The sequence below is a fragment of the Bemisia tabaci genome, chromosome 6 (genome assembly GCF_918797505.1).
Source record: "Bemisia tabaci chromosome 6, PGI_BMITA_v3".
Taxonomy (NCBI): Eukaryota; Metazoa; Arthropoda; class Insecta; order Hemiptera; family Aleyrodidae; genus Bemisia; species Bemisia tabaci.
The window spans coordinates 50,803,622-50,831,326 of record NC_092798.1 but is presented as its reverse complement, the minus strand read 5'-3'; the positions used below and the strand labels follow the sequence as shown (position 1 = coordinate 50,831,326).

The window sequence follows — 27,705 nt, the reverse complement described above, 5'->3', positions numbered from 1 at the left end:
GAGGCAAAAATGGAGGAGAATAAATGTAAATAAAGAGACATTAATCAACTATTAGACTCCGAAGTGGATATGACAAAATCTTGGTTTTTCAGTATTAAGTTTGAAAATTATAAAATGGAGAAAATTTCAGGTTTTACAAAAATGCTCGCTGAAAATTTTAAGCTATTCTAATAGGCGACTAATGCCTCTTTTGGTTCAGGACGAAGTTTGAAATAGCTTGAGTGGACTACCTTATTTCTGTGAAAAAAAATTAGAACAAAGAAGGTTCAAGCTATAGAATAATCTAGATTTCAGAGAGAATTTTAGCAGATGGGCCTCCTCAGGGCAAATTTTTAGAGTAAAGAGATGGCAGTAACATAACTCACCAGACTTTGGACGAGGAAATTCCTTTGATGTCTTAGGTCACATATCGTGTTGAAAATCGCGACTTGACCTTCATTTTCTAACTGCTGCACCAATGAATCGAGGGCAACTAGCGTCCCTGTTCGACCAACTCCAGCACTGAAAAATCGAATTTTCAAATTTTAATGACAAATTTTTCATCGCATTACCTATAAATGCGAAATCAATGAGAATAATCACAAGAAGAGGTTCCATTAAATAAATGATTAAAACCCTGATTTGAAAAAGAAATGCAATACGTAACTCAAAAATAAAAGATTGAGATTAAAACTGAGCCTCGCCTGAGGGCCAACAGTTTTACACAACACTCAAGAACTCATTAAGTGAAGCACTTCAACATAATTGTCTCTTAAATATGTGTACTCTGCGTTTAGGAAACTTAGGTCACCTCGTCATGAGCAGAAAATTTTGTACAAGCTTACAGAAGTATTGAAAATATAAAAAAATGATAAACCTGCTTCCTACAAAAAATCATAGTCAATGAAGGGAAATGAACTAAAAATGTTACATGCCAACATGTTTCTGCAAATTCGTTTTTACAGTGCTTGAAAAACAGATAAAAATGGGAGAATTTTTGTGAGAAATGTGGACAAACTTAGTATCAGGGTCAGAAAACTTTAATAGCTCAAAGTCAGGATGAAGTACCTGGCCAGTTTGCCAAAGGAACGATTTGCTGTTGGGTCCGTCCACCCACCAAGGCGCGCAACAATTAGAAGTTGAGTGCTAACACAAGTCTTAAGAATTCTTAGAACACTTTTGTATTGTAAATATAATGTAAAAACACATTTCAATCGCTAAAAGGTGAATAAGAGGTACCTTCTTGATACATAGTTCAGCTATATTCGACAATTTTAATGCCAATCAAGGATTGAAATTGCTGTAATTAGCACTTCCCAGATCATAAGGGCTTGATGAGACAAAATCTCCTCACTCACCTACAATGCACCAGAATTGGGCCTTTGTCTAACGAATAAGCTTCGTTCATTCTTTTGATGAATTTCAGAATACCATAGGGGTGTTCTGGGGCTTGGAAATCCTTCCAAACTAAATAGTGGTACTGGAAAATACTCCTTTCTTCTGCTTCCTTGTTACCACCGCCGGGTCGAGTCATTTTCAATTCACGAACAATATAGTCTGGAACAAACAAGAAACATGAGATAAAACAATTTTAGACTCCAATAAAAGTCGTATTACACAGTACTTAAGCATAATAAAAGGACATGAAAAGTACCTTGTAATCTACGGAGCGGCAACAAGGTACGGAAAACTTAATGAATTGAGGATATAATTGGAAACATCTGTGACAATTCACAGGAGAAAAAACCTTTGAGAATGAAAATCAATTTCACAGAAGAGTAATTTTTGTTAAATTGTACTATACAATTTAAAATGAGTCTTCAATTAAACAAATTCTGCACAGTGCTCAGCCTCTGAAGAGTAAGTTTTAAGTGGTTGGGTTTGTTTTTGTAGCAATAGAGGGTAAAAAATTAAGTTTGATTACAAAATTTTTTGGTTCTGAACACGATAAAAAAAGCTTGAACTTGCTTTTCCTCAAAACATGTTTTTCGAATGTACACTTTGGACGGTCATTACTCCAATTTGGTTAAGAATTTTGAAACAACATGCCAAAACAACATTAAAATATTTTCTTGGCAGGGGTATAAAAAATTAATTTTTCAGTTTTCCAGCACGGAAACCCTACTTTCATCATAAATGATTTGGGTCACATCCAAATGTAGTGAACTGTTTCAAAAAAGTTATACAATTTTATTGGCTTATTTCTAATGATTTCACAACATACTTATTGTTAGCTAGTAGATAAGCTACTCTACTTAGTGACTATGAGCAAAGTTCCATTCAGGTATGCTAAACTTGACACTTACCACAACTCAGAAATAGCTCTAAAACTAGTACAAAATGCATCTTCGTTTGGCATTTGGCTGTCATGAACTTTTAAGTTTGAAATATTTTTTTCGAAAAAAAAAAACATGCTGTGCTTCAAATTACCTGAGTAACGTTTTTCTTGTACATGTTGAATAGAAATATCGCCGAAATTTTTGGTACCGTCCGTTTTATCAGGCCAATATTTGGCACACTTAGATTTGTTGTACTCTTCCAAGTTGGTCAACATTAGAATCATCTCTAAGTGTTGCTCCCAAATCATCCGCCAAAAATCATTAACGGTGTTATCCATTGGACCTACAGGGAAACAATAAATTGATTATTTTCTACAAATTAAACAGCTGCAATAATAAACAGAATATCAATACAAAATGTGGTACTCAATCATAGTGCCTTAACATTCAAAACTTTCCGATGCGGGTTTGCACCAATTTTGCAATAGTTTCCCTCACTCAAAAGCACTAATTTTCCTCATTTGATGCGGCTTAGAATTACAGAATAGTAGCATTATTTTGGCGCTTTACTGGCACAAAAGAAAGATATACAGCAAGAATATTGCTATGCAGCCGTTTGGCTTATTTTCATGGAGAAAAGACACAAGAGCCTCTTTTATAAAAGTGAGGAATCTATAAAATAAAAAGTATACCTTGGGCACAGATGAATTTTTTCCTTTCTTTGTATCCAACTACAAAGTTTGCATTTATGTAATCTGAGCCGGTTATACTATCAAAATGATGTAATTTGACTCGTGTTTGATCGTAAGCTTTGATGTCTGGATACCTATTTTTGTAAAGATTTTCATGGGCTTCAGATGCTTTTGTTGTTCTATCAGGAAATCGGTCCGGTAGAAGCTAGAAAAAGAAATTTTAAAAGAACCAATTAGCAGAGAGGATGGAAATGATATTTAATTGAGCAAATTAAAAGATAGGAAAAAATGGTGGCTCCTACAAACCTTACTAAATCTAAGCCTAACTAGGGACAGAACATTTATCTTTCTTTCATTTCGTGGCGTGACTCTGTGAATGGCAATATTGGGAACAGGTGGGATTTCTTACAAATTTTGGGTGAATAAAGAAACATTTCCAAAAATTCCTTTGTACAAACTACATCTTCCCTACAGATAGGGCAATTTTGAGTGTTAAAATTGTTTTAGATTTTACATCAGAGGAATTAATATAATGTTTGTTTTTTTTTTTTGCAAATCGAGAGACATTATGAAAATTTAATTGTTCATACAGTTCATCACAATAGAGGAAAACTTACCTCAAATTCATGCTGAAACCTGTAATCAGAATCTTTATGTCTATCAGCAACTGCGGCTGGTAGGTCAGATTTGGCGATCGGCATCATATTTGGAGGATTCGAAGAGACAGGAATGTGGCTGCCCCTGAGCGATCTACAAAAATGTCTGGAAAATGAAAAAATTGGCATTAATATTTATTTTCTTTTTTTTCCTCCTTCCTTCTTTGCCCTGTGTGAGAAATATTCTGTGAAAAATTCAATCAATCATGCTGAGTCATTTTCCTCTTGAAACAAAATGGGAGCGGAGATTTTGAAACATCACAAACGAGATACAGGGTTTGGGAGTTTTGCCGTCAAGATGCAAAACCATGTTAGCAGGCATGTTTTAAAGAATTTATTTGACTTCAAAAATACGTTAGCTGAATTAATTCTTTAGCGCCTATGATACAATTGAACGTGCGTACAAGCACACACGAACAAAACAGTATGAGCTTAATTTAAAGTCAGTCAATATTTAATACGCCAATTAAGAATTTGTGTTCACTCAGATGAAATTTTTACCTGAAGGAATTCCGTAATGTCATTTCTACACCTTGAGCTTCTGCTACTTGCTTTGTATAGCGTTGCAGCATGCAGAGACCGATGATTAACGCAAGCATAATGAAGATGAAGACCAACAGCACCTACAGCACCATAAAAAAAGGAGGTACTTAATTCAAAATCATCTTTCTCCTAGTATTGCCAAATATTTGTTAGTGTAGCAATAGTCAATAACATGCATTATCTCCTCCAAAAATTTTGGTTCGTACTACAAGTACGTACAAAGAGATGAAACCAGAATGAGCGTGGATCATAGTTTCAAAATTGGTAAAGAATATCAGTTCAAATCTTGCAAAAAATATACCACTAGATATGGATAAAATCAAGTACAGAACAAGTTTTCAAATTTCATATCTACAACATGTGCACCCGTCTAAAATTTCTGCGTTCAACTTGTAACTCGTAGAGGAAAAATCAGCATTCTTCAGGCTCATCTGATCCGCTTTTTGACTCACCAAAAAATCAATTCTACTTTGGTCAAACTCCATTCTTCATCAATGTCAGTGCTTTTCTAATGAAATATTGTTTTTGTTGTTGTGCTGAAGTTTTCTTGGTAATTTCAGGCTTCAACCCACTGAATGCTGATCTATAGGTCCAATGACTGATCTAAAATGACCGAATAGTACAGGATGGCTGACATTTTTTTAAAACATAAAAATTATTTATTCTGACCTGGAACAAAAGTTTTATTGCGTAGGAGGAACGAGCTTGATAGACTTGAGGTCCTGGTTTGAGGGCTGCAAAATAACTGCTGTAGGCTGGGATGACAGAATTATCACCGCTGTTCACTATTAACAGGAAATAAAAAGCATTTGTTAAAAACATAGAAAAATCGAGCCATCAAAATCCATTTTGAAATGAAGATATTTTCAACATTTATCGGAAAAATGTCTCTAAATTGTAAAAATTTTTCCAGGAAATAAACGTGGACTTAAAGAAAACTGACTGTATGGTGGGCGCAGGCAATTCAAGACGGCTAGGCAGGCAATTCAAGACGGCTAAGTAGAAAGAGAACCCTACATTTCTAGTTACCGACTTTGTAAGTGACTTCAATCAATCTGATTACAGATAAGATGGTGAATGGTGTTGAGCTAATTTCATCTCTGATATAGACACACATAGAGGTGCCTTATTCTATCATTAATTCATGCCATTAGTGACAGCTCTTTAAGAGGGCAATAACAATGACACTTTTTTTCCATACACTACATAGTTGGACTACTTTTAGGGGGAAAAAATTGTAACTACGGTTCATGAATGGAAGAAATGTGTGTGCTGAAGATAGCCAGCTTTCCCATCTTTTACTTAAAAGATAACGTGTCATTTAAAGGTCGAAAATTTTCTGCACCCTTGTTAAAATGCAACTTGACGCTTTAGGGTGCGGCTTATTTCCGTCATGTGGGAAAATTGACAAGGTCCGGGTGGCAATCGGTTCTATTTATGAAAATAATAGGCTGTATAAAATTTGAGTCAATTTGAAGCTATTTAGATGATGCTTAAAGGGATCAAAGCTCCAGGCAAAATTACATTGGTTTGAATAGGCAAAAAAACGCCTGATATGCGAAAATACGTTCTGTGGATCTAAAATGCGCATAAATGAAGAAAACCTGACCAGCTCTTGGAGAGGCATCTAGGGGCCCATTCGAAACGAGGTAATCACATTTTTGACCCATGATTGGGGACAGGGGGGTCACAGCGTAGCCGGTTTTGAGGCGCCACACCCGCAGGTAAGTGATCGCTTTTGAGACTTTTTGATCGAACTCAAAATAAGTGTTCTGAAGTCAAAGAGACAAATGTATCTCACAACTTAATGAGAAATAATGTATAATAGGTGTTTCAGCCTTGGAGAACTGTACTTGGCTCTTTACAATGTTGCCTCCCATACTATTTCTTGAGCCTGGAACGAAATTGGTGTATATATTTTATCATGCACTCCAGTGATCCCCCCTACCCTCACCCATGGGTCAAAAGTGTGATTTTCTCGTTTCGAATGAGCCCTTAGATGCCTCTCTAAGAGCTGGTCAGGTTTTCTTCATTTAAGCACATTTCAGATCCAAAAAACGTATTTTTGCAGATCAGGCGTTTTTCCGCCCATTCAAACCAATGTAATTTTTCCCGTAGTTTTGATCCCTTTGAACATCATCTAAAAAAGCTTCAAATTGGCTCAAATTTGATACAGCCTATTATTTTCATAGATAGCACCGATTGCCACCCGGACCTCATCCATTTTCCTACATGACAGAAATAAGCCGCACCCTATTGACAGAAAAAAATGAGCTAAACTGGTAGACCTCGTTTTGAAAAAGTTTACTTTATTCATCTGGTTGCAGAGATACTGTTACCTACACATGCAAATGAAAAGGGTAAACTTATTTGAAATGATGTATACCAACTTATTCTCAAGGATATTGGAGAGTGTTATCTGTAGAAAACTAAATTGAAAATTTTCTAACTCAATTTGGCGAAAATTGCTTTTCTGAAAAATTTGCCCCTAAAAACTGAGACCTCTTTTCTTATTGACAGTCACGTTCATCCACAGGTGAACTATTGACTAGGCGATACTTACCCATAACTTCAATGAAGCCAGTATAGTTGCTGTTTGTATCCAGCAAACCATCGTAGATGACTAATGATGAGTTGGTTATGTTTTGTGGTGTTTCAGTAGGAGCTGCGACAATGTGCAAATCACCGGTCCTTTTTCTCCGAGCAGGTGACACAGTTGTCGTCATAAGAGACGGGATGATGGCTAACGGAGCCGTGTTGGCTGAAGTGGTAGTTGTGGGGGCAACAGTGCTGGTGGTTGTTAATCTTGATGGGAACATGTACTCCAGACCTAAACACTGACTGCACGTTGATTTGTTTGAGCTCGAGTTGATAGTTTCACCATCGCCCACGAACACATCACTATTCACAGAGTCGCTGGGGAGAAAAATATTTGAAAAACAATAAGTATTTCGGAAAACATTTGCTGGATAAAGAGAGGCAGTGAATAAGAAATGAATTTCAAGACTTAGACTTGTCACATTTTGGTGTCTGATATATCCTATCTCAATCTTTTTGTAGCAAGGTATGATCACTATGGTGATTGAGACAACACCAAATTTTCCCAATGTCTTGCTAAACTTTTTTACTTACAGACCTTAAAAGAGGTTTGCAGACAACTCGTGTTGTGACACTTTCTAAAATCTTGGTATTATCAGGTGGGAGGGATTTCTTATTATCTTACAATTCGGTTTCCTTACACACACCGATTCTGGAGTAATAATAAAATGAGTTTAAAAGATATCAAACCTATAGAATTATAATTTTACCTGTCAAACATATCTGCCAGGTAAGCGCCGCCTCTTTTATTATGATGAACATCCTGATAGGATGAAATTGTTAAATCCTCGGGGGCATGGAGATCAGCAACATTTTGGTGCGGTTCTAATTTAACCACAAACAACCTGAAAAAACAAAAATAGGTTAGGAGAGATAACTCTGAATAATAATGGAAATAACAAGGAATTCATCAAATTTTGATTGTCTTGCACCATTTGCAAAGAAACAAAAAGGACCAAAAAAATTATTTCTTTCTCTTATTCTAACGCACAATCATAAAAGTTCTGACTCTACTCTTCAAATCTGCAGATAAATTCTAAAATCACTGGAAATTTAAAAAAAAAAACCTCTCTCTCCCCATGGGATTTTCCAACCACTTAATTATACCAATGTTTTTTCAAGAAATCTCGTGTTTCTTCTTGGAGAGTTTTGTTTGAGTCTAAATTACCAGAACATTTTGAGAGACTCATGTCTCCAATAGATCTATCTAATTCAGAAGAAAACAAAAATTTACACTACACATCTGGGTTCCATTCCATTTACGTTCAAGTATACCATGAGAAAAACTGAAATTAGAGTAATTGATTACCTGTAGCAACAAATGGGTCCATTTCTTTCCGAGATTCTCGGAAGGAATAGTTTCAACAACCATTTCCCACGTTCCTCAACTTTACCCCAATCAAACCGCGATAGCTTTTCTTTGTCTGGAACTGTTGGTGGCATGTTACAATGAGTGACCGCTTCTTTGCCACCGCCTCTTGTTCTTGTTATTCCGTTTATCTTAATCCTTCAAAAGAAAAGAGAGTAGAAAACATAAATACTATGAAAAACACTAAGAGGAGAGAGTAAAAAATGTGAGTGTACATGAAAAGGGGTTTTGATGGATAGAGGGAGATTTTCAGAAGTGGAACCAATATCATGGGTTAAATAATTAGAAATCGAGTTTCCAACGGAAAATGCTCTGAGATATGGCAAAGCATAAGTTCGGAATGACTCGCTTCACTTCGGTGCCAACAAAGGGAACAAAAGTGCATTTTGCTTCAGCAATAATGGAACTGGCGGGCAGAAAGTTCCGAAAGGCCGATTAGTTGCCGCCATCCATCTTTCTTGCTTCACGGCAAACTTCTGTTTTACCTCAGAGGTAAAACAGAGGTTTATCTGATAGTGGGGCCGATAAGCATAACAATCGTGCACTTCTGGAAGAAAGCATGAAAATTTCAGGGATTCATCTCTACCCTATAGACATTCGATTTAGACATAGACCCCAAAAATCTGAGCCCCCTGGGGGGGCAGGGGGGCCCCCAAATTTTGAATTTTGAATAACTACTGAACGGCTAATGTTAGCGTAATTTTTCTTTAACAGGACGATGGGAAATTTTATTAGGAACAAAAATGATTCTTATGAATTTTTCTGTGGGATCGATATTTAAGGCTCCAGACGGGAAAAACCATCGGGGGACGGGGAGCCGGCCGTTCTGATGCAGATCCGCGCGCTACGCTGCCTGCCCGGGACGCGCGCCGCGGCGCAGTACGGTGTTACCGACGACACAGCCGCTTGTATTGGTTTAATCTCAACGATGCGTGGTTTTAAAAATATTATGAATTTACCGTAATGCCTAAATACCTTAAAATAGGGCTTAACTTTTGCAGGTAATATAGGTATACAAGCAAAGCGCACGGCAACAGAAGGAGAATGGGGTTAAGTGCTGGAGTTCCGGACTGTTTTGTTGTATGGGTTTGTCAAGTTTTATTAAAGCATCCGAAATAACTGTATCAGACATCAGTTGAACGGAATAAAATCTGACGCACAGTTGTCTCGCGAAGGGGGGGGGGGGGGGGGCTAAAAATCACAAATCTTATTTGTATACCACGATGACCTGAAAAATGATTTTAAAGTGTTTTTTTTTCTTTTTCTCGGTGCTGCGCCACCAGAATGGTATCTAAATATGCTTACATACCCTAAAGTTCCTGGGAGACGGCTTCCAGCCAGACTTTGAAGACAGGGAACCTAATTTTGTAAAAAATGAGCATACATAAAAACATGCTTATTCTCCTCTCTTTAAGGAACATTTTGGTACATCATTGCTACGTTTAGGCATTTTTTTAAGAGGACCAAAACCACCTTCAAAACTTGCTCCAAAAAAACGTCAAAAGAATCTTGAGAAAGCTTGATACGGATAAAAGACCCCATAAAACCTTTGTTGGACTGTTTCTTGTACAGTACAAAGAATATTATTAAGTAATAATTAGCCGCCAATATCCGCTAATCTGTAAAGACGGTCCATTTGAGTGATAGGAAGTCGCGCCTACTGGGAACCTATCCTGCTCTTATGTCATCAATTAAATCGCGCATCATACGATATCCCGTAATCTCGGTAATTTTGCAACTGATTACTGATTATTGATTTTGACTGATTTGTTGATATTTTGACCAGAAATTGACCTTTTGATAATCTCTAAAGCTAATTCGATCAGTGCTATACTTTACGATAAAGTTTAAGGTGTACGTTTTGTGCATTGCATATTTTGCAAGTCCCGTTTCTTGACAATTGTCTCCATCTTACTTACCTATAACTCTTCCATGAGCTCCATACAAATCAAAAATCAGTACGAGATTTGCGGGTTGAAAAAAAAGAAATGCAATAAATTTCTTCCTGAGGTACTGGTCCTTCTCAGAGGTTCTTTAAAGGATCAGAACCTGCATGATAAATAAATTTCCTCCCATATTAATATTTTTTTCAATACAAATGTTACCAACTCCACTCCAAACTCCAAAGAACAAAATAAAAGATAACATACATGGATTTTTTGTACTGCTCATTCCATTTTTTATGTCTCGTGGTAAGTACCAATAATATCTTCAAGGGTGACTCGATAAAAAGAAGCGATAGTATTCAGATATCTTCTTTTTTTAATTCATTTAATATATTTTTTCTATTTTTTGAAAAATGCATATTTGTTGAATGACTGAAAGAGTGGGGAGTTCATGAAAATAAAAACTTCTATTGACTGGTTGGAGGGAAAAGAGGAGAAAAGAACATTGTCGGAATGTTCCGTATGTATCAGTACCTATGCAATTGCGAGAAACCATTTAACATGGACGAAAAACGATATTAGAGGAAAGTGAGGGAAATCTGGTAACCTTAGTGGCGAAGGGACTGTGAAGCCCCCCCACCCTCTCCACACTCCTCAAGTAATGCCTTTGCATCAACTTTTTCGAAATTCTTGCTTACGTAAGCAGCTCATGGTCCCATTCGCCGAAAGTAACATGAAAAATAAGCTAAAAATAAGTTATCAAGGATCCGCCATTTCCAATAGTCATGAAAAAGTGGGTCAAAATCGTATTAAAACTTGTTATGTCGCTCTAATATCTTAAAAAAATGTAATTTTTTACAAATCTTACGTGAGGAAGAGGTAATTTACTCTGTACTGAGGTCGGAAAAGCTCTGTATTCAGAGAAAACAAGACGCGTGATGCGCGATAACCGACCCCTCCCATTGACTCGGCGCTCTCACATTGGAGTATTTCGCCTTTTGCTTGTTTTCATGTATTACTAATAAAAAGTGGGGCTTATATTACTAAGGCAAAGTATTTAGGCATTACGGTAAATTCATAATATTTTTAAAACCACGCATCGTTGAGATTAAACCAATACAAGCGGCTGTGTCGTCGGTAACACCGTACTGCGCCGCGGCGCGCGTCCCGGGCAGGCAGCGTAGCGCGCGGATCTGCATCAGAACGGCCGGCTCCCCGTCCCCCGATGGTTTTTCCCGTCTGGAGCCTTAAATATCGATCCCACAGAAAAATTCATAAGAATCATTTTTGTTCCTAATAAAATTTCCCATCGTCCTGTTAAAGAAAAATTACGCTAACATTAGCCGTTCAGTAGTTATTCAAAATTCAAAATTTGGGGGCCCCCCTGCCCCCCCAGGGGGCTCAGATTTTTGGGGTCTATGTCTAAATCGAATGTCTATAGGGTAGAGATGAATCCCTGAAATTTTCATGCTTTCTTCCAGAAGTGCACGATTGTTATGATATTTTCCACTTATCGGCCCCACTATGATTACACATAAAAACGCCCTATTTTCCCATACAATGTGCGATTTGTCCCACTAGTTTAAAGTATTGAGCCAAAAAAAAAAAAAAAAAAAAAAAAAAAAGTCACTCATTTTGAAAATGGCCTCTTAGCCCAAGATATACCTTAAATTTGCCATGATCATAGGATCACAAGATTAGGATTTTTCTGCACCCCCGATTTTAAGCCCCAAAGATGGTTGATAATAACTGCAGAAATGGTGTTCTCAAATTTGCATCTTTGGGATTGTGAGCTTCACATTAGGGTCTCAGACGTAAGATTTGATATTTTAAAGCTTCTTTTGTGATGAAATATTTGTAAAACACTCCTTAAAGCAGTGGAATCTATTTTTGAAGTGTATTAGAGAATTAGAGTGTTATACACCGAAAACTGAAAATCAATTTGCTCCACCCCGAATTTTTGTTTTCACTATACTGAAAAATTTGAGTTTCCACCTTAACGGAGTTTTTGGTTGGCTCTATCATGTTTGATGGTACACCAAAACGTCTTTGTATCATAATTGGCAAAAGAGGGTAAATTCATTGAAGTTATCTGTCATTTTAATGTGTTCTTCTGGTTTTCCGAACATTAAAAGCACAAGAAAAGCTTCCGGAAAAAGATAAGAAAAAAACAACTTACGTATAGTTCGTGTTAGCAGGAACTCCGTCAAAACGAGCATTGTGAGCGGAGGCATCATCCACGCTCACGATTTTGGGACCCCATGTCATTGTTTCCCATTTGCCATGCTCATTGCGAAAGTTGGCACTGCCTTCAAGAACAACCTGAATATTGAGAATGACAATAAAAGATATTGAATTCAATATATTCTATCAAAGCAAAAGTTCAAAATTAATCACTTGCATAACAGGTGCAAATGACACTTACCTGATACACAAAACAAGAGCTAAACTTAACTATTGCTAGTACTAGCAAACGCAGACTACATGTTTTAGAAAGTAGTATAAATGTAATCTTCGACATGATTTTTAGAATACATGACGTATGTCAATTTTCTGGTTTTCAATTTTTTCGGAAGTCATCATTGTAGAAACTGATGTATCTATCACCTGCAGCAAAATATTTCAACTGAAATAGGTCAATATTCACACAATCTTTTTTTTTCCAGCAATGCTGATGGGCGTTTTTTTTCACTTTCTTCTGAAGTTAGTAAAATATTATTAATTCTAATTAGGGCTGTGCGAGCCTGGTTTTTTGGATTCGAGCCGAGTTCGAGTATTTTTTCACTAAGTCGAGCCGAGTTCGAGCTTTTTCGAGCTTTGAAAATGACCCTCAAGCCGAGTCGAGCTCGAGTCGAGTTCGAGTAATTTCGAGTTTTAAAACGTGGTTTAATCTATTTTCTACAACAAATAATTCCAAACAAGACTCATAATATGATATTAATAATTATTGACGATGACACATTAGGAAGGATTTACACTAAAATTACAAAATGTTCGGCAATAACGCGTTAAAATAACTTCCCGCGGTTCAATTTGAAAAGAGGACGTGGACAGGCACGTGATTAGTTTAGCCAATCACACCAACTTTGAAAACGACCAATCACAGCCATCGTTACCACATGTTGACGTAGTGAGGACTCGAGTGGCGCGAAGTTTGATTTGACCCGTTAACCTAACCTCAAAAGAAGTAGTTTGAACTGCGCGCCAGATGAGCTCCCGCTAGTACGTCATCATTATGGCCAGGGCCGGGTTCTAGCGTGTTGGCGCTGCGGACGGTAAAAATTTGCCGACGAGACTCCAATGTTATTCAATCGTAAAATGATGGCAAAACTAACAATAGTTTGAGTATGATTGAAATAGCTGGAAGTTGGACTCGTTCGGCGTTTCCCGCTCAAAAAAACTCGAAATACTCGAAAAAACTCGTGTTGTTGACACTCGAGCCGAGTTCGAGTACTCGCTCGAACCTAACCTAACTTTCGAGCCGAGTCGAGTACTCGATACTCGGCTCGACTCGACTCGAAATTCGAGTACTCGCACAGCCCTAATTCTAATTTCATTTTTAACATGCTGGCAAGAGATGTGATATTTAGTGAACATAACCGTGGAGCCAGCCCACTGACAAGGGCTGGCAAATTATGATTCTACTCTTCTTTGAACTGGAGTTCGAAATCTTGAAATATTTTCAACCGGGATTAGAAAACATTCCTGAGACGTTAATTGGTAATTTGACGTCGTAACTTATGGATGCAAAGAATTATCATTTTATAGTCTTCGTCAACTTGTCAGGTGCCGGGATCTGACACCATTACAAAATAAAGAGGGCCGTCAGATGCCAGCGCCTGATGCTCTTGTCAACATGTTAAATATTCAATGCAGCTTTCCGCCAAAAATAGCTGGATGACCAAAGTTCTACAGCACTAATGAAAAGATCTTAAGATAAAACCTACATTGTAGTGAACTATTCTTCCATTAGGCTGGGATGGTGGAACCCATGAAACATAAACAAAGTTTGAGCGGCTGACGTTGTCTATCTTGCAAACAAGAACTACTTTTTCTGGAGGTCCAGCGACTGAAAAAAAAAAAGAAATTGAAATAAGAGGTCATGGAGACTATGGAGACTTTGATGTAAAAATCACTGACAATTTAAAAGTATAATCTTACAGCCAAGTGGTAGAAAATTTTAGGTTCCTGTAGTATTCTACGGAATTATTTAATACCAGATTTGCATCAAATATGATCATTGAAGTAGGAATAGAACAAGTGCATACATCAGAGGCAGTATGTTAAAAAATTCAGCTCAAATTTTATTTTTCAACAGAATACCAGCAGTAATTAAAAGTAAAATATTTATAGATACAGCTTTGTAATGAAATAAAAAGATCATCAAAATTCAAAAAAATAATAATGACAGAATCAACGATTCCATACTTTTGGGAACATCTAAATTATCCAATTTGTGACAGTACAAGCAAGTTGGAGTTTTGTCAATTTCAACATTAATTATTATTTGCTGTGGGCAAAGGTGAATAGAGGAGTGACTGTTCTTAATCATGCTCCCCTTTTTTCAATCTTGACTCCTTGGTTTGATAAAAATAAAACACAAGAAATGCTTTACCGCCTTGTTACCTGATTTTCACTAAATAATTAGGTTTGGGGTTGAATGATAGAATAGTTAAAATTTAGTTCCAAATGGAATTTTATGTTCAAGATCAACTTTCGAAGGTATTAAAGCAAGGCATAAAATCCTGAGTTAAAATATGAAACCACAACTCAAAATCCAAAACTGTCTTCCAGAATACAATTTACATTTTTCGACCGCTTTCCTCTTTTTTGAGTTCACTTCATTAATTTGTAGAGGTTCCACTAGAACAAGGGCTCCCATAATAGTTAAACGCAAGTGCGGAAGGGTGGTGGAATAGCTTCTAACTTTAAAAACTCTTTCATACCTCCATCCATGGTAGTTCCACTTAGCTCTTCCGACCAGTTTCCACATTGATGTGTGTACTCACTGCAAGCAGCAACCTGTGAAATTACAATTATCAAATATTACACTGAACAAGGCATCAAAAAATTTAATACATGGCAAAAGTTTTTGCGGATAAAAACTCTATAACTTTTCTCTGATTTTCTAATAGCTGCTTGATGAATTTTTCTAAAATTGAAAGGCTGATACCTCCACAGAAAGAAAAAGATTTCTCATCAAAATTTGTCAAATATCATACTCAAAGAGAGATAGAAAAAATAAGTAGAGGGTTGAAATAGTTATACGATTTTATGGTTTTTCCTCTGAGCCTCTACTTTCTTTTTCAGATTTTCCAAAAATTTTGGTAACCAGTGACTCTGAATACACATATACGGCCACAAGGCTTACGAGCACTCAAAAAATAACTTGAATTACCTACAGCGAATGCAACTCAAATAGGATTTTTCCATTGTGATTCTCATTTACTGCTGCTGTTTCACACTTGAAAATTCATCATTGCTCATTTAGAAAAGGAAACAAACAAAATCAAACAAATCAGATACTGATTGCCTCTAGAGTAGAGACCCCATTTTCTCGTGATTGATAATGACCCAAATTCTCGCTAAAAACTGCCAAATTCTTGCTAAAATTTTACCGCATATCTGGAATTCTTGCTGAAAAACTAAAAATTCTTGCAAAAAATCCTAAAATTCTCACTGAAAATCCAAAAATTCCCGCCGAAAATTCTAAATTCTCACTAGTAACTGCCAAATGGGCCTGTTGCATGCAAGAGATACAGCCGCGCGAATAGACTTTTTAGAGGTTAAATGACACAAAAATTACGATGGTCATATTAAAAAAGTCTGAAATACACTCCTTACTGCGCAATTTGCGTTGTTAGGAACGCGCTTTTTCAAATTTCCCGCGTCTGGGGGCAGTTTCCTAATCACCGGAAATGAGCAAACGGCGGGCTCGGTGATTTCCGGCAGATGCCGAGTCGTTGTTGTTGTTGTTATTTTTTCCTTCAGTTTATTTACAAACCCAACGTGATCTCTTATAGTGGTCCATATACGCTTTATGCAGTAACCAAATCGATCAACTTTTAAATATCCAACGCTATCCTTCTACATTTCATTTCGCGATATCACGAGCTCCGATTTTTAGGTTATGTTGTCAGTTTTAGTTGACCGGAAATAGCCGCGAGTTGCCGTTAATTGTTTCCGTTAGAAAACTGCCCCCAGACGCGGGAAATTTGAAAAAGCGCGTTCCTAACAACGCAAATTGCGCAGTAAGGAGTGTATTTCAGACTTTTTTAATGTGAGCATCGTAATTTTCATGTCATTTAACCACTAAAAAGTCTATTCGCACGGCTGTATCTCTTGCATGCAACAGGCCCATTCTTGCTAAAAATGTGTTTTTCTTTTCATCTTTTATTTTAGATTTGATAAACGTGGTTGGCAGTGCCAGTGGTTTACTGCAAAATGAAGCACAAATTTACGATTGGTCGACGACAGAAACCAGAGTTTCGCAAAGTTTTCCGCGTCCCGCCGACTGGAATGATTGGCGGCTCCGAACCCGATGTGGATCATTTTTCCGCGAATTTTCCAGCAACATTACGTCGAAATTCGCGAATTCGTGGTGTTAATGGGCGAATTCCCGCCAGAATTTGCGTCAAATGCCGAAATTCGCGGAATTCGCGCCAAATGCCGAAATTCGTGAAATTCTCGACTACACAATCGAAATCAACGGAACTCCATGATGCCTCTGAGCTTGGTCCAAGTGCTTAAAAATAACGATGCTTTTGGAAAATTCGCGCAAACGAATTTCTGGGGTCTCTACCCTAGAGTCATGCACATGAAAAAATAAAACAGAAATAGATTCTTGAGTAAAAGAAGGATACATTTTCGCAACTTTGAAACTTTCAGACTGTTATTTAGCATACTTTAACATCTGAAGGGCCTTCATTGAAGGCTTCTCAACCAAGCAAACACTCTACCTTGAAAGTATAGGTTGTGGCAGAATGAAGATTTTGAAACATGAAACTGTTCAGTTGCTCTGCGGGTTGAATTGCTTCTTTCCGGGTTTCGTTATTGTATAGAACTAACTGATAATAGTGTACATGGTCTTTAACGTCCAGAGGGGGCAGAGACCACCCGACATTGATTGCATTGGGAGCAGTGCCTTTCAGTGAAATCTCTGGCACAAAATCAGGATCTGCAAAAATGAAAAAAAAAAAGTTGAAAGGACAGAAATGTTTTTACAACTTAGTTAATGGCTAAACAATACACACTGATTAAACTAAAATTAATGACATTTCTTAGTAATCAAGATGAGCATAATTTTTCTTTCTTACTTCTAATTGAGTTCTTTCTAATTTCAGAATCTTACATTTTTCTGGTTTTTTAAAAATTTTCAAGGGGCATTCATCAGCATTTGCCTTGATAACATAATACTTCTAGATTTTTTGATGTTTTCAAAAGCTTTAAAACCACTTCCTACCAATCGAAAGTTGTTTGAAGGAAGTATAGATCCATCAGGAATGTCTTACATTTGATTTTTCTCTTCTAACGGTCATAAACTATTATGTTCATTGTTATACGAAAGCTCATTTTTAATGAAAAGAAAGACATTAACAGGAAAACAATGCACTAAATAGCCCAAAATTTTAGCGAACAGAAACACAAAAAAATGAGAAATCCAGACTAGGGTTAACAGTTACTAAATAGCATTATTAGAGAAATGTTTGCCGATCCACTGACTGGTACATCTACCCAGAAAAATGGTACAGCCACTACACAACACAGCACACTGGTCAGTCAGTGCAAATTCCAAGTGCATTCTCTTACCTTTGGTTAAAGTTGTGACAGGATTTTCAAGAACATCTGTTTTACTGGTACCAATATCATTCCTGGCAGAAAGCTTCAACTGATAGGGTGTGTTTGGTTCAAGATCTTTCAAGATATAGCTATTGTTTACGGGTTTGATTTTTTCTTTATTGTAATACGACCAATCAGAAGAGCCAGATTTCATCTGAAACACACACACAAAAAAAAAATTGAGTAACTTTCAAAAAGTTGAAATGTAATTGCAAAGATGAATAAAATAAATCCTCCAACTTTCTACGCTTTTGCTGATAAACAAATAAAAGTAGTCCCCCCTTGTTAACGAAATTTTCTCTGTTCGTAATCTCTCGGTTTCTATAAAAAAATTAGTTCCTCTAATATTCACAATAGGACAGCAAAGCTGGATATTTTAGCATATTAGTCTGTTAATCTTACATAAAAGGAATTCATAAGAATTTTTACAATCTACTTTTCGCCATTTTTTTTTTCTTACTTAAAATATGCTAGCTTTAGTGTAGATAGTTTTGTTTAAAAAATCACACAGCAAATTTTGATCATTGATGCAATTATGAAACAAGAATTATGCGTCTGACTAATTTTTCACAGTATAAAGACTTGATCTAGTAACTGGAGAGAACACAGAGGATCAAATAAAATTAGCAAGAGCCTTACTAAAATAAAATATTCTTTCACAGGTTCATTTCCATCATTGATAGTCCAGTTGACAAATATTTTTCGAGCTCCAACGACCTTCACCACATCAATTTTGACTTGCGGAACATCTGAAAATGTAAGAAAAACATTATAAGAAAGAGCCACTTGTGATTCAGCATTAATAAAGCGCAACTTCAATCAATTTTTAAAGAGAAGAGGGATATTCTAGGATCTCTCTGATAACTGAGGAGTGGCCTTTTATTAGAGATTTTTTCTCTAAAAGTTGCAAAAATGGAAGGGACCACATTTGCCCTTTTTAAGTAACGATATATTTGTAAGGGAGTAATTGACAACACATTTCCGACATCTGGGTTAAAATTAACAAGCCCTATCCTTCATTCAATGATGATACATATTCTAAACAACTTTTCCAGACCCGGAATGATAAAATTACCTTCTGTGGGTGTAGATCTAGATATCTTCATCAATTTGTTAATTTTTTCTTCATGTTCTCCCCCCCCCCCCCAAATCATCAATCTTTGTTTAAAAGCCCAATAAGAGCAAAAACTAATAATTTCATCAAATAATTTAAATGTTAAATGAATACATGAGATCTATCTTTTTGCGTCAGCAAGTGGTTATAGAGGTTCAACAGTGAACATTGTACACAAATTCTTGCTTCATGCACTGGGTTGATTCAATTCTTTCAAGTTGTTTTCATAGGTCTCAAAAAATTATGGGGCTTAAAGGATAATTATAGTGGACCTTGTATATATCAAAAATAAAAATAAAAAATTGGATTATGAAGAAAGAAAACTCCAGCAATTTTTTTATTTTGGTATCTCATACATGGATTAATTGCAAAATAAGAGATAAGAGCAAAACTTTATCTCTCGATGAAGAAAAAAAAATCTCTAAATCTCTCTACTGAGAGGTGAAGTTCAAACTTACAAAAAGCTGGAAAGCCAAAGCAAAAAATGGAAATTCAGGAGATAATGAAGACGTGTTAGTGATACATGTCTTTCCTCTCAGGACGTTGGTTATCTGAGTTTGAAAAATTGAAGATAAAAATGCAAAAATAAATTGCTCCCATTAGGAAAAGTGCTGTTCTCTTCTCGTTTTTCTACCAGTACTTTTACCTAAGCAAAGATATGTATCTACATGGAGAGGAAGCCGGCAATTATGTTTTCTTAACTGATTTGTTCTCCTCAGGTATGTTTCATAGACCTCGCATGGACCGATTTAAATGATTCCTCATGGAAAAAAAGTTAAGTCAAAGTCATGGAGAATAGACGTATTTAGTGGTAACATCACAGAACGACACTGTCGACTCGATAACTCGAGAGTCAACAAACAAACATAACCTCCAAAATAAAGAATTGACAAAAGAATGCTAAAACTAGCCTGGAACCAGACGATTAATCAATGGGACTTTTAAAGTTATGAAAGCTAGTCATTTACAAAAACGTTTGAGATCACAGTCACAAGAATTAATGGTATAATAAGCTCATAACATCATACGTAGTCATCAAGCGAATCCCCCTACCCTCCTGCCTATTCCCGAAGATTCTCCTACGTTCGTTTGTTGGGGCACGTTTTGACTTTCGAGATATTGAAATTATATCAAGATGTGACGTCCAATAACAACGTCTATTAACACTGATGAAAGAACTATCAGTAAGGTGTCTATAGCTTGGAAAATTAAATTTATCTTCTGGAAAGGCATGCCCTCATACTTGTCCCTTTCATTAAATAGGTAAAGATTTTATTTATTTACTAATTCATTTTTTTTCAATTGCCCTAATGTAGACAGCAGACTGATTTTCAAGTCAATTTCAAGACTGCAAAATTCAATGTTCCAACAAAAAACCAGTGTGTGCTAGGAGCAGTGTTCGAAACTCACCTTTGAGTTCTAGGAGTCAAGTAGCGCATCAAGACCGATTTTTAGGCGCCATTGAAGATTTTTCAGGGGCCAAATTGACTTTTTGCCTATATATTACGACGTATTTTGTGAAAAGTTAGACGAAAGATGTTTTCGTAACAGAACTAGTAAGTAGTTGTAACTTGGGGGAGGTAAAAGAAACGCCGCGCCGCGGCGAAATTGCGCGCTCAACATGGCGCAACTGCTCGCTTTTCGCGAGTTCAATCTGTGGGCGTCGAAATTTCGAATAATCACCTGATATGAAAATCCAGATTTTTAGGGGGCAATTTTTAGGGGCCACATTGGCGCAGAGCCTTCATTTTTTAGGCACCATGGCTGATTTTTTAGGCGCCATGGCGATTTTTTAGGCGCATTTGGCGCGTTGGCGCCTGTGAGTTTCGAACACTGGCTAGGAGGAAATCGAACATCATTCTCAGATGTAGCAACCAAAAGTACCGAGAAATCCACTAATAGCATTTGTAAGAACTAAGAACTGGCCTCCAAAGAAGGCAATTTTTGAAAAATTCTATTTCTCAAAGAAAAGCTTCTAGCTTTCTCAACTACAGCAGTCAGAAGTACACGGGATTAGCCCTATCAGATACTTAAAAAAAAATTACCATCCCTTTTGGGTGCAAGACAATAGACTGATTTAGTGGTTACTTGATGGTTCAATGGTAAACAAACACATGACCTTGTCTCCAATTTGTGCCCTTTGCACCTATGTGGTAAAATGCGTCTAAGCATTTAATGCGATCAAAATTTCCCGTATTTAATTAGTCCTTAAATAAATAATGACCTATCAATGACTAAATTGTAATGAAGATTAACTCTCTTAGAATTTGTACGTGAGGTCATGTTATTGTTTTGAGTTTGAACTACTGAGTTTTATATTATATCAAATGACACAGTCACTAAATTAGTCTATTAGATAAAATTTACAGTGGGTAAAAGGGCAGATTTTATTTTTGGACAGAGGATTTTTCTTGTCAGAATAAGTTCTTAGAATACCACAGAGGTTCTCAAGAGAATTTTTGGTTGATTATACCAAAAATTCTATCTGCCTTTACCTTAACATGCGCAGGTTTATGGCAGCGTTAGATTTTAACTGGAAAATCCTGCTGGGGAAAATGGGACATTAAACCTCTTCATTACATGAAACATAGACTGCAAAAAATCTCTTGCATTCATGAGTATATTTCAATACTATCATCTTGAATCAGTTCAGTACCTCAAAGAACTAAAAAGGACTCAACTCAATATTAGCCATTTTAAGATATCACATAAAACCACGAGTGAGCCCCATGAATTCCTATAAAATCATAATTTATGGAAATCAGTATCGATTCGCGCCAAGGGCTTTTAAATTTTTGAAACACACTTGCAACCGTTATTGTAGATCTTTCAACACAAAAGACTCAAATTCTAAAAATGTGACTTGGGTACCTTTCAGCTCAAAGGACCGATTTGATATAAAAAGATTCCGATATGCTATGCTGCTTTTGTCGAACAATAAGGTTACGATGAGAGTTCTACAGGGGTTACTTTCCATTTTATAATATTAGGCGTAGCCCAACCTAACTCGGCAAGGTTCAAAGGTTTAAGTAAGTGGACACAAAAGCACAGATTCTGAGCTCTGCAAAGACCAGGATCAATATATCTTGCAGAACATCAACAAAGATGGCAAAAAGGTAAAAATATTAAAACTTAAATAAAAACAAAAAATGAAAGAGCAATTACCTAAAACATACAAAGGAACTATTCCCACAACTTTATCTTTGAAACCGTTCGCTTGGCAAATATAGGTCCCATTATCATTCTGAGTCCGCACATGATGTAGATGGAGTGAAGTTTCAACATACGTTTCATTGATTGGGCGAACTTCACCATTTTCCCTAGATGAAGAAGAAAAGTGGAGGGTTACTGAAATTGATCGCCAAAACTAAAAAATTACTGATAACCTGCAATATTTTGCACTAGATTTGAAGAAAGTTCATAATTTTTTATTAATGGATAAAATTTTTCCGTACTGGTTTTACTATTTTGTTGATTTTGCTACTGATTTATGATAAAATTGGTGAGACAAAGTAGTATACTTGAACAAATAATTATATGCTAATAAAGTTAAACAACACTCTATTTAAATTCATGATATTAAGAGGTTGTGTAAGAATAAATGGTGCAGCAAAGACTTGGTAAAAAGAAAGTAAAGAACATCTATACTTCTTTTTCTCTTCTTAAGCCGAGAGAGTTGCGCTAGGTTGACAACTAGATAGAATAAGAGTGTAAGTATCGTTATAGTAAATATATCTTAAAATATTCATTTCTATAGACATCTTTATCAAGTAATCAGAGAAACTATGAATGATTCCTGACACTTACTCCGGATGGTCAACTACAGATGTGTCGTTAATTTTTGACCACTTGAAGTCACGCAAGTTTGAGCCAGTGAAGGTACAAGATAAGGTTGCATTGTCTCCCGCTTTGACACGAGGACCTTTGGAAGCTTTGACTTCATTTTTTACTGAAACAAAATTAAATTGCAAGATAAGGTAAATTCAAGATTGCAACAAATGGACCAATTTTTTTCATCTTTTAACTTTTTCATTGTATAGCAGGAGTAGTTTGAACCCACTGGAAATATCTTACAAAGAACGCGTGACAGTGGAAAAAGGTTGCATTTTGTTGATTGTACTGAAAAATCGTGAGTAGAGACATTGTAATTCATGTGACATTTGTTTATTTCTCTTTCAGTATGGTGTGTGAAAAAAACCAAGATGAAATTCAAAATTATAAGTGAATAATGGAGCACTGATTCTAGAAAAAGACAGTGAGATATTTTCCTTTCTTCCAATGAAAAGATGTATTTCGATTTAAAAGGTTTTTTTAATCCATTATTGAAAATTTTAAAAAAGGGTTTGATAATATCCATTACGAAACTCTTGAGCTTGTAGAGAGGAGGCTCTGTAATATCTTGTCCATACATACAAAGAATACAGGAGACATTCACCTACAATTACTATCTTACTAGATTGTTAAAATCACAGTGATAATGTTGAGTTTAAACAATGCAAGTTACTAACTTAACATCCCTGCCTCACTGCCTCTATGATAGATCGCGATTAATTTGTGATTTTTTTTTTTAATTGCTAAGCAATAAAGCAGCTGAGGTTTTCGAAAACTAGTTCCGATAAGATTATGGTATATGAACAGTAGAAAATTAAAGATGCATTATGGTTACTTACTGCCAACATCCAAAACCAATGTTCGAGAAGATTCTTCTTCACTATCAACATCAACTGCATTACAACTATAATTTCCGGCATCTTCGAAGCTTGCACACTTTATGAATAGAGTAGCAGAAGTAGTTGTCTCATCTTCACTCTTATTCAAAGATTGTGATATTCTGTGCAAAAAGGTAAAACATAATGTGATGAAAGCCAAAATACTCAAAACTACGTTTCAAAGTTTAAGGTATTAGAACAATTTAGAAAATTCTGTGTTTTTCTGACTTTTCCTATGTGTCCTGAAGAGAGAGAAAAAAATCTTAATTCAGCCTGAAAATCATAGACAGAAAAACTTCAAATTTTCCTCTTCTTTGAACAGCAGAGGCCAAATCGTCCTCTCTACGTCTCCAGATTTTTTCCCCAGATTTAGATACTTGTTTTTCATAACTTTTCCATCCAAGTTAAATTTCGTTTCCTTGGTTACTAAAAGTACTGAGCTTACAATCAGATAAGAACTAAAACAAAACTATGGTGAAAAGAGAAACGTTTTTGATAATTATTTAAAGAGGCTGAGAGAATGAAAATAACTTGATGAGCTTGAATGTTAATAATTGAAAACAGCTGAATCCTGGACAAAACATGATCAAAAATCACTACGTTTTGGACCCATTACAATCTCTTTTTCAACAGGGTAAATGTAAGGCATCTTTGTATACCTACTCACTAAATGAGGAAAAATACAGATTTTAATTTTCTAAACTGAACAGAACCACTCAATAGGTACCACCCTACACTTTTACATCAACACTACAAGGCAAATAGGTGCATGGTTTCTACGTCTCACATGGGAACACAGTTAAATCCTCATGTGTGCTACAGAGATTGAAAGCTATGAGACTTACCTCCCATCAGCCGTGACGTTATCACCATTTGCAATCCACCAGATGTTGGCCGTAGGGGGCTTCCCTTTACATTCTAAAGTTACATTTTCACAGAGGGTCACAGCTACCGAAGAGGACACATTTAAAAATTCAAAACTCGAGGTACCTGCAAAGTAGAGAGAAGAGGGGTTAGTTGGAAAGTAAAAGATTTTTTTTGAAAAAAAAAATAGTACTTATGTTGACCATTTTTTCATTGCAAATTTCATTTGCGAACATCAATACTCTTTTTTTTTCTTTTGTTTTTGACTTTACATCAATTCTCTTTTTTTTTCTTTTGTTTTTGACTTTAACATGAGATTATAAACTTTGAAAATGTAATTTAACAAAAAATGAGTCGTATCAAAAACTCTAACTTTCAAATTACCTTGATTTTAAAAAATTTGTCCTTTTTGTTAAAATCAAGGTAATTTGAAAGTTAGAGTTTTTGATACGACTCATTTTTTGTTAATTAGCAGTGCTCTTGTTTACTTCTTGAGAGCTATGCAAAACGCTAGGAAGAAGATCCACTGCCTCTCTACATGGTGCTATGGTGACCAATACAGAAAATGCTTCTCCGATTAAAGTTCAATAGCATCTAGTGAAATGGTAATCGATGATATTTGGATGCTCTAAGGAGAGGGTGTAAGCATCATGACTAGGTTGAGTGGGATTAGAGATACTGAGATTACTATCTCATAGCCCTATTGCACGACTGTCCTCAGACAGATAATCTGATGAACAGTCAGATCCAACAAATGTTGTCTAGATGGATGAAGCCTGTAAAGATGATGCGAGACTTCGTACATTACCTCAATAAAAGTCCATACTTAACAACAAGAGCCCCTTTAAGATAAATTTTGCTTTTCGCCTGTGCGTCCCAAGTACCTGATTTCTAGTACCATATTCTGTGCATACAGCAAAGAGGAAAAGTTACCTGAATTGGGCTCTGACAAACAGACTGCTGATTTAATGAAGTATAAAAGGTATGTACCAAGAACAATGTGGTCTTAAATCCAACTTCAATAAATTCAAATGGGTCCAAGTTTTGTTGTTACCACATTTGGTAAGATTATAGGCAAATTATTATCGTGAGAATCAGAATTGAGAAATGAGGGGTGAGAGTCGTTTGAGGAGGACTAAGTCTGGCTTTGCGTACTACTTCAACTAAAGCTTGGGAGGACAGAAGCATGAGATGAAAGAGACACAAATGGAAAAGAGATCATCATTTCAAGGCAGGACGATGATAGCAAATAACCCTTTCCCGGTATCATATTCTTGCAGATAATTAAAGCTTTCATACCAAGCTTGTGTAGGAACTTCAAGTTGCAAAGATGCCCAAACATAACCCCCAAATTGAGTGGACGAGATGCAGTTATCAAAACGCTCAGGCGAATAGTTTCATGGCATTCGTAATAGTAAAAGAAGCGAAAAAGTTGATAGCTTACGGTCGAATGAAAATACGGCGATTAAAACGAGTGAATTGTAAAAAATTAACAATTCTCGTGTTGACATGACTGAGTCCCGGTCAGGATACTATCATTGTTTGCTGTTGTCAAAAACACTCAAATGAGCACGATTCAGACGGTAGACGGTGGGAAAAGAGGATAAAGTTCTTCCAGAAATCACTAATGGTCATTCAGGTATCACGAAAAAGCGCTACGAAAAAATAAACGGATAAAAAGGCTCCAAAACTAGAGGAAAAGCAAAAGGTAGGGCGGGCAAAACGATGATATGAATGGCACATAAATAAAGGTTGGTAGGCAAATAGCATTACACACTACGATAAGAAAAAAAACACGGGAAAAAAATAAAAAAAAATGCAGAAGCTTCCGGAGATGAAATGACCAATCAGAAGCTACCATTCCTCTTTTTACAGGTACAACAACTTACTGCAGCATTTCTCACTAATTAATTCAAAATTATCAATGTTGGTTTATCCTGATCACATGATATGATGTTCCCTTTTCTATTTAAATTAATCGAAAATAAATCTAATTCATTTAAAAATTTACAGTCATACCAAAATTAATGTTCCTTCGTGTTGATACCTCGGTGACATCTGTTGCGGTTCCAAAGGTTGTAGCTTCAGTAAACTTGCTAGGCGGGAATTTCGAATACATGAAAAACCAAAGTATCTAACAAAGGCACCACAATGTACGCAACGATGGGATCCCTTCCAGCTGAACATTCATAAAATTTCAGGGACAGCACATTTATAGGATAGGAAAATGCTAATTCTTGAAGAGAAAAGAAGAATGCTAAAATTCTGACTACCTGAAGGTAAAAGAATGAAAAATTTGCGTTTCCTATCACTGTCCTTGGTTAAAGTTTGCAGAATTTTTTCGTCTCTGGAAAAATTTGCATTAGATTGGCTTTTTTCTCACTCACATGAGAAACAGCTCTTCATGATAGCATGAGTATCAAAAAACCTTATGTGGACTTCGCCCTTCAGGTAGAGGCTTGGATAGTTTGATAAACCAAAACACTTAAAGATGATGCTTTTAAACCTAAAAAAGCTGTGAAAAACCCAAATATTAGTTCTTCAGGGCCACAATCTAGGATAAATTCATTGCGTACCTATCCTCTACAACGTATGGTAACCATGCATTTTGATCATATTTGGGGTAAAGCATAAATAGAGAATGGTGCTGTCAAAGCATCAATAATCACAGACCTTATTCAGAACCGTCGAAGGAAACAAACATTAATTTGCCCGCTGATGTGATGAGAAATGTAATTCAAAAAGTCACTTATGATTTTTGAAAAATATATTTGTGAATTTGTGTACAAACTTAAAAACGAATGTACAAAACAATGTAACAGCAAGCAAGGTATCAAAACGTTTCTAGAGTTGAGGGTATTTCGTTTCTTGCCTCGTTATTGAGAGTTAAGAAACTTCTCTCTTTGTATTTTCTTCGTTTTGTTCTTGTTAAGTGAAGAAACAAACAAGCATTTTGAATCAAATTATTAAAGTTTGGAATGCACTGGTGAAATGTTAAATAAATTCATATTGTCAAACCACAGAGGTCCGCAGTACTGGGGAATGTTTCTGTGTTCAAATCTCAATTAGACAACATTTTGCAACTAGGAATTACAATTTTTGGCTTATCCGTAGAAACACTTATGTGCATAGAGAAAATAATGGTATATGCACGAGCTCTAAATCGAGCCAGTAATC

The 27,705-nt window shown here is 36.2% G+C and overlaps 1 protein-coding gene across 1 annotated transcript in view; it reads right to left on the bottom strand.

Annotated features, from left to right (window-relative positions):
* The window catches only part of Ptp69D (Protein tyrosine phosphatase 69D), a 37,829-nt gene extending 11,541 nt beyond the window's left edge, over positions 1-26,288 (bottom strand). The window contains exons 1-21 of the mRNA XM_019048077.2: positions 25,973-26,288; positions 24,510-24,654; positions 23,626-23,786; positions 22,763-22,904; positions 22,121-22,275; positions 18,481-18,590; positions 17,812-17,995; positions 16,962-17,179; positions 14,949-15,024; positions 13,950-14,071; positions 12,182-12,324; positions 8,057-8,254; positions 7,458-7,592; positions 6,713-7,065; positions 4,819-4,934; positions 4,108-4,229; positions 3,568-3,712; positions 2,951-3,155; positions 2,410-2,601; positions 1,338-1,536; positions 366-501 (exon numbers count right to left, since the gene is read on the bottom strand). Of these exons, the coding sequence (XP_018903622.1) occupies positions 366-501; positions 1,338-1,536; positions 2,410-2,601; positions 2,951-3,155; positions 3,568-3,712; positions 4,108-4,229; positions 4,819-4,934; positions 6,713-7,065; positions 7,458-7,592; positions 8,057-8,254; positions 12,182-12,324; positions 13,950-14,071; positions 14,949-15,024; positions 16,962-17,179; positions 17,812-17,995; positions 18,481-18,590; positions 22,121-22,275; positions 22,763-22,904; positions 23,626-23,786; positions 24,510-24,654; positions 25,973-26,039 (3,324 nt within the window). The 5' untranslated portion in view covers positions 26,040-26,288. The remainder of the gene's footprint in view (positions 1-365; positions 502-1,337; positions 1,537-2,409; positions 2,602-2,950; positions 3,156-3,567; positions 3,713-4,107; positions 4,230-4,818; positions 4,935-6,712; positions 7,066-7,457; positions 7,593-8,056; positions 8,255-12,181; positions 12,325-13,949; positions 14,072-14,948; positions 15,025-16,961; positions 17,180-17,811; positions 17,996-18,480; positions 18,591-22,120; positions 22,276-22,762; positions 22,905-23,625; positions 23,787-24,509; positions 24,655-25,972) is intronic.
* Positions 26,289-27,705: the final 1,417 nt, after the last annotated feature.